The 7227-nt window shown below is 32.7% G+C and overlaps 1 protein-coding gene across 2 annotated transcripts; it reads right to left on the reverse strand.

Annotated features, from left to right (window-relative positions):
* Positions 1–1123: 1123 nt before the first annotated feature.
* LOC111402311 (DAG protein, chloroplastic-like) lies at positions 1124–3684 on the reverse strand. 2 transcript variants are annotated; one of them, XM_023030530.1, is made up of 5 exons: positions 3240–3684; positions 2425–2522; positions 2248–2313; positions 1952–2127; positions 1124–1496 (listed from the first exon to the last, which is right to left on the reverse strand). In XM_023030530.1, exons 1-4 carry the CDS (start codon positions 3590–3592, stop codon positions 1958–1960), a joined length of 687 nt encoding a protein of 228 aa, XP_022886298.1. In that variant the 5' UTR covers positions 3593–3684; the 3' UTR covers positions 1124–1496; positions 1952–1957. The 2 variants fall into 2 exon arrangements, with proteins under 2 accessions (XP_022886298.1, XP_022886297.1); XM_023030529.1 differs by having other exon boundaries at positions 1944–2127; positions 3240–3683.
* Between the last annotated feature and the right edge of the window lie 3543 nt (positions 3685–7227).

Here is a 7227-nt window from a genome sequence, read left to right on the forward strand (position 1 = left end):
CTAATAATAAAAATAAAAATAAATATTAAATTTCAAATTAAATTTCCAACAATTATTTCAAATTATCATGTACCAAAAATGAAAAATAAAAATAAATATTAAAACAAAAATTAAATGTAAAAATTTTATTTAAATTTAGTCGTAACAATTTTATCTAAATTTGACAAACTAAATAATTTATTATTTATTAAAACCAAATAATAATAAAAATTTAATATTAAATTATTAAATTATTTGTGAAAAAAATAAATTGAAAAAAAAATGGGCCGACTATTTTAACAGTCGGGCCACACCAACTACAGTAGTAACAGTCGGCCCAATACCACTGCTACCCGACTGTTAACAGTCGGGTTTCAGCCAAACTGGCCGGCTGCTCTTCACGCTTTCTCCCCGGAAAATCACCATTTCCGGCGAGAAAAGCTTCCAAATTCAAGCAACCAATATTTTTTTAGACTATATAAACCCTATTTTACTAATATAAACAAATAAATATTGAAAAAATCTCCAAAATCTAAATATTAAATTAACCAACAGTAACTTACCTTAACATGATGTCATCGGCGATAGATCAACCTTGCTCCGACCAGTTTTGTGATTTTCAGTTTTGGGAGAGTCAGTTTTGTGAGAGTCGATTTTTGTGAGGGTCGATTTTGTGAGGGGTATTTTGGGATTTTAAGCTTTAAATTCGATTTTTTTTTTAATTACAAAAAGGGGGTCAAAGGTTACTTTGGAAATAGCATCGGTTTATCCAGTCAAGGTTTTAGGGCTTCAGGAAATCAGGGCAGATTTGAATTTTTATTTTTTAATAAAAAAACCTTTAAAGGAAAATCGATTATTATAAAAACTATGCAAAATGTTATACATCTATTATTTAGATATATTGTCAATAGGAAATTCTAAAAAAATTATCATACTTCCATTCCATTTTGTATTGAATAAAAATTTCGCTTCAACAAAGCATGATCCTGACTGTTCCACTGTTCCCAACAAAACGGTTAAAAAAAAATGCAAAAAATACACAACCCCACTTCAAATTGCTCAGCAATATGGGACAGGTGGAACTCATCACTACTGTGAACAAGATTTTAACCTTTTTTCATAATGCCTAGTCATATCCATATTGTATACCAAACACACATGGCTATATCCGCTTAGTGAAAACTTGGTTACATAACATTTCACAAGTAAATAAAGCGAACTAGTTGCAGGAGAAATAAGTTCAAGCTGCCGGAACATAGAACACCAAGGAGACAAAATCAGTTCTCCATTACACACTCACACTGCATTGACTGTTGTTGCTCACATAGAACAACTATGAACTGGTCTCAATGTCAATAATCGACAACAAGAACCGGTGACCAAAGCTTAAGAAATAAGCTGAGTTTGGTAACCTCTATGGACCTCCCATTGCCATAAAACCCTCCTACCTTTTAAAACTATTAACGACATAATAGCATTTCACTAATACTAATTCAACTCTGCAACCAATTCGCCACCTGCAAACCAGCAAGCAACAACAACAATATTAAAAATTTAAATTGACTAATGGCATGTCTGCTACAAAAAATTGAAAGAAGCGAACAGTACTTGACATCAATTAAAGTACAGCAGCAAAAAATGAGAAAACAAAGTAAAAAGAAAATAAAAGACAACACTTATAGTGCACTTTAGACTGAGCTTTTGAAAAGTCAAAAGTTATTTCTGAATCAAAGAAACTGCTCTTGGGTCTGTTTGGATAATTTTCTAGTTAGAATAACTTATACAGGTAGTTGGCCTAAGATAGCTTCACTAGGAAGCTCTTTTACAAAAAATAGAAGTAGAAGATATCCTAAAGAGGACCTTAGTATTATCAAATGAAGAACAAATTATATGCTTGCACGTTGTCTCAAGTCATTAGAGATAAGAAGCTAATAACAGAATCCATCATGGAAAAAAATTCGTACCTACTGACCGTTCATCAAGAGGAAGATTCAGGAGTTGCTTCTTGTCTTGGTTTTCTTCGTTCAGCTGGAGGACCATCTCTCTGTCTCACGTATGCTTTGCTCTTGTATTTTGAACTTCTAGACTGCTTTGGTTGATAAGTTGGGTATTGGCAAGGAATTATCTCTCCATTAATGTACTTATCTCCTAGACTCCCCCCACAAAAAAAAAAAGAAAAAAAAAAGAGAGAGTTAATATTATATAATGGATCGCTGTAGTCACATTTCGATTAGATACAGATACGAAAATTGCTTTTAAGTAAAGAACCTCCATAGTCCTTGTTCTTAACATCAATGTATGAATCCGGCAGAACCCACAAAACACCTGGCAAACCTACAGATACGAAAACATTGTTCGAATAGTCAGTTGAGGACCTGGATTTCCAGTAACTCAAATAATTTCTATAAAAAGTAAAAATGGATGTCGATGCTTGTATGCAAATACCTTTGAATTTCTCTGATGTCTCTTCAGATACAGTGCATTGAAATCCAGTATATGTGGTCGTACTAAACGCATACATATTCTTCTTCGCTTCTTCCATACTGACACAATAAAAACACTCCAAATATGTGACATATAATCATATGAATCCCTACAACATACCTTTGTCAAATTATAATCTCCAAAAAATGGTTCCAGATACTCCATTTCATAAAAGTTGGGTGTGTTCAATTGGAGAGTAATAGACAGGATTCAATTAGCAACAAAAAAATAATATCTTCTCCATCTAAACAATATGGGCATCAAATTACTGCAGTTTCATTATAGCTTAAATCAAGCACATCATAGTATCATTCAGAAGGGCTAATGCAGCAAAATCAATTCCATCATTTGCCAAATACATAAAGGTCGCATTTGGCGCACTGAATTAAATTATGGTGAACTTAGTTGGGTAGTATTATTTCATTTTTATCCTTTCTAAACCCATCTCCACGTTCCGTTTTATGTTGTACCATTGATAGTGCAAATAATACATTTGAATGAAAAATCAAAGAATACTACCAACCTCAATCACCATAATACCATCTACTTAATATTTATCCATTAAAATTTTGCACTAAGTTTCTTATACAGTCAAATCGGTGCACAAAACACAGCCAAAGGTTTTCAACATTGTAACACAGCATAAAGGGGGGAAGGGCAGAAAATGTTAACCACTACTACCTAATGAACAACATAAACAAACACAAAATTCCCAGAATTCTAAAAATGAAACTAAACAATAAAAAAATAAAAATAAAAATAAAAAATCTTCTAACCTTCCAAGAACGGTGGCAAGAGTGTTTAGATAAGTCTCAATCATTTGCTCTCTAGTAGGAGCAGGGTCTTTAGGGAACTCCATAACAATAAGCCAGTGATTATAGTCACAGCCAGGTAACATTATCGTTTCCCTTTCCTCACTGCTGCTGCTTCTTTTGGAAGAGTAATCCCCATCAGTTATGGCTCTCAACACAGGAATAGCGGCAGTTCTTGATGGAATTTGGGGCGTGGAAGTGCAGGGAATGAATGATATGGAGGTAGAGGGAAAGGGGCAGGAGAGATTAAGGATTGTTAGGGTTTTGTAGGTGGAAGATAGGGTTTTGGGATGGAGAGAGAGGCTTGGAGTAGCCATTAGAGTGGAAATGAAGGAGCTTGTGAGGGAGAAAATGATAAGGTCGCAAAGGAGATAATTTGGGAATTGCAGAATGGTAAATTTTGTATTGAAGATCATTTTATTGGACTATAAACCCCATCAGCCCATCGTGGGTCCATCAAAATATCATATCCTACTTATAGGTTGGCAATGTTCGGCTTGATTCATCGACCAACGGGTCAAGTCGTGTAAGGTTTATAGGCCCTGCTCGTGATGATAAAAGTCCAGAGCTCGTGGGGAAATGAGCAGGTTGGCTTGGGCTCATTATAGTATTGTTTCAAGAATCAAAACACACGTTTATAAAATCTTGTTTTTTTTTATATCTGAATGTTTGATCAATATAAGTTCTTACACCTCTTCTAATGAGACCTAAGTATTGCCAAATAACAGCTGCACAACAAGAGAACTTAGGCCCAAACTCCATATTATTTTACACACGTAACAATTTGGCAGAGCCCCCACAGTTGAGCCCTATTGGCCGAACCCTAATGGGGAGCCAAGCCCTCATGTGTGAGGCAAGAAAGGTAGAGGCATCTTAGATCTTCATACAAGATCTTATAACAAGTAGGCAATGTGACAACTCACTGTCTATACAACTCAACTCAATCAGCAAGTCAAGTCTAATCTTACATGTCATGTCTAGAATTACAAATGGTCATACCATTAAATGCATTCGAGTCTAAGTTTGACTGATTGATGACTATGACAAGAGGTCCAAGCCGCCGAGATAAGGCCACGTGTCTCTTCATCCAACGGTTCTTACTCACCTTCTTCTACTATAAAAGTTTACAATTTGTGTCATTCCAAAAATAATATAAGTTTAGACTTTGATACTATAATTTCGCTCTTTGCATTCTTTATTTACTTCACCAACCCCCATTTTTTATATTAGAGGCTCATATTAAAAACCTTCCCACACTAATATATTTCTTTTCAAAACTGATTTGATCGTCGGAGTGTGCGCAGCCACCTTCACCCCCACCGGAGAAGGTCATGTGTGGCTAATGGTTTGTCCTAATGTGAAGGAATATAGCTTGCTTGGATGTGAGAGGTCTTGTGATCTGTTGGCCACATTGGAGGTACATTTTTTGAGGTCAACATGAGTCATTAGCCATGGGTCATTAGCTATATTGGTTGTGCCTCCTTATTAGTATTTTGTTCGTCTAGGCCGGGAATGCCCGGTGTAGTTGTATGTGGATTTGATGGGACATGTTAGCAAGGATATGCTCGGTGTAATTGTAAATCATTTTGGTCAATATAATTCACATTTATGATTTATAGATAAAAAAAAAAAAAAAAAGAATGACTCTTTTTATAAGTTAGTCTCATTTTTTAATTTAATAAGATTTTCAAGGATGTTACACATCTTTACGTTCATTCGACTTCATCCAAATGTATCTATTGATAAAAATATCAACTACATTCTCTTATCTTGTCACTTTTTCTAGAGTTAATTGTTTCAATAATCACCCAACTTATACCATGGTCACGCTTTACTCACTAAATTTCGAAGTGCTTCACAATGCTCATCAAACTTTACTTGCTTGCACTCCATCCATCGTACTCAAAAATTCGTTACCTTATTTGCTGATATGGCGTGTCAAGTTACGAAAGTTAAAAAAAATTACAACTTGGTTAAATCATTGTTTCATTACTCATCCAACTTACAATAGGTCACAATTTGCTTATCAAATTAAAAAATGCTCCCCAATGGTCACTCATCCATTATCCGTCATATTTCGTTCACTTCATTGCTAATTTATTGTACGAAAATTCCACAGTTAAGTACAATTATTAAAAAAAAAATTACAACTCAACCAAACCACAAAAACTCACAAAAATCACTATATGTGAAACGTGATTTTCACACCATATAAACTTCTTTAAAATCCAATAAAACATCTCCAATTTCAGCCCTAAAAAATCTAGTGATAAGTCCATTATGTTACCCTTATTTAGAACTTTAAATTAGAGTATTTGTTGGATATTTTAATAAATTATGGCTTAATTCTATATATATGAACAAGAAAATGGTGAAATATAGACAAAGTACAATCAAAAATACAAAAAAAAAAAAATGATTGAAATCACATATAATCAATTATATGCAACTAGAAGTTAAAGGGCGAGGTATAGACAAAGCATTTTCACAAATTAATTCCCAATCGAATAAGTTATGCTTCATATTTTCAGCTTTATATTGAAACCTATTTTTCATATAGTAAACACTCGAATTGGAAAAGTGATATTTCTAAAAAAATCATTGGAGACGCTTTACTGGGTTTTAAAAAAAGTTTTATGGGACCTTGGAAGTCATGTTTCATAAATGGTGATTTTGATGAGTTGATAATTTTGTTGATTTATAATTTTTTTTAAATATTTGTCACTTACCATGCGGAATTCTATGCTAACATTAGTAAGGAAAGAAATGAAACATGGCGGATGATAAATGAAAGGTAACATCTCAAAGACGAGTAAACTACGACTAAGTATAAGTTGGATGAATAATGAAACAATAGTTTTGTTGAATTATAATTTTTTAATTGTCGTAATTTGTCACGTCAGATTTTCGTGAGCCACATCAGCGAATAAGGTAATGGATTTTTAGGGTGATGGATAAAGTGCAAAGGGATAAAATTCGGCAAGCACTTTGAAATTTAGTGAGTAAACTGCAACAATGATATAAATTGGGTGATTATTGAAACAATTAACTCCTTTTTCTAAAGAAAAAAGATAGATACTAATATGTATATTTGGATCAAAGACCAATTATGACATGGATAATACGGGCTAAAATAAGCCAAATTGGACCATGAGCCCAACCCTATTATTGGGCTGGTTATTTGAAAACAACGGAAATCAAATATATCTCCATATCTAAGGGTGCGTTTGATTGCAAGTATGAAATTTGCATTGAAAGAAAATAAATTCTAAGTAATTGAATTACCTAGAATTTATTTGTTTGAAAATTATTAATTAAACGTATTTGATTGATTTAGTTTTCAACCTAAAAAATATCATATTTGTTCATTTCTATTTGTGGATAGATGAGAGAAAAAAAGATAGAGTGGATTTCTTGAAAAATAAAATCCTAATCCCTCGAAAGAAAATATATTCCTTAATTTTGAGGAAAATATGATCACAAGATCAAATGTAGAAAAACGATTTTCATGGAAAAAATATCAATCAAACAATATAAAAGTAAAAATTTAAATGAAAAACACATTTTTCATGGAAAAATATTAACAATCAAACGTACCCTAAATTCATTTATTCTAAACTCATTTACATCCCCATTTTCAAATATTAATGAATTAATTTTTAATTACTAATGTCACATTGAGTATGCTTGGCCTTCAATTTTTTTTAATTTTTTTTAAGCCCATTTTTTCAAAACTAATTTTCAATCACACATTCTCCGATAACACAATTTTACACATAAACTTAAAATTTTTCTTTATTTTTTAACAACACATTCTCCAAAAAATCGTTATTTCAAAATACACTTTCCCCAAAAATGAGGCTCAAATAAGGGAGTCAAGATCCACTGTCTATTTTGCTGTTCATCGAATTAATTCTTGATATGTCATCAATAATTAATGTGTTATTTCAAA

Source organism: Olea europaea, chromosome 10 (assembly GCF_002742605.1).
Source record: "Olea europaea var. sylvestris chromosome 10, O_europaea_v1, whole genome shotgun sequence".
In the NCBI taxonomy this organism is placed as follows: domain Eukaryota; kingdom Viridiplantae; phylum Streptophyta; class Magnoliopsida; order Lamiales; family Oleaceae; genus Olea; species Olea europaea.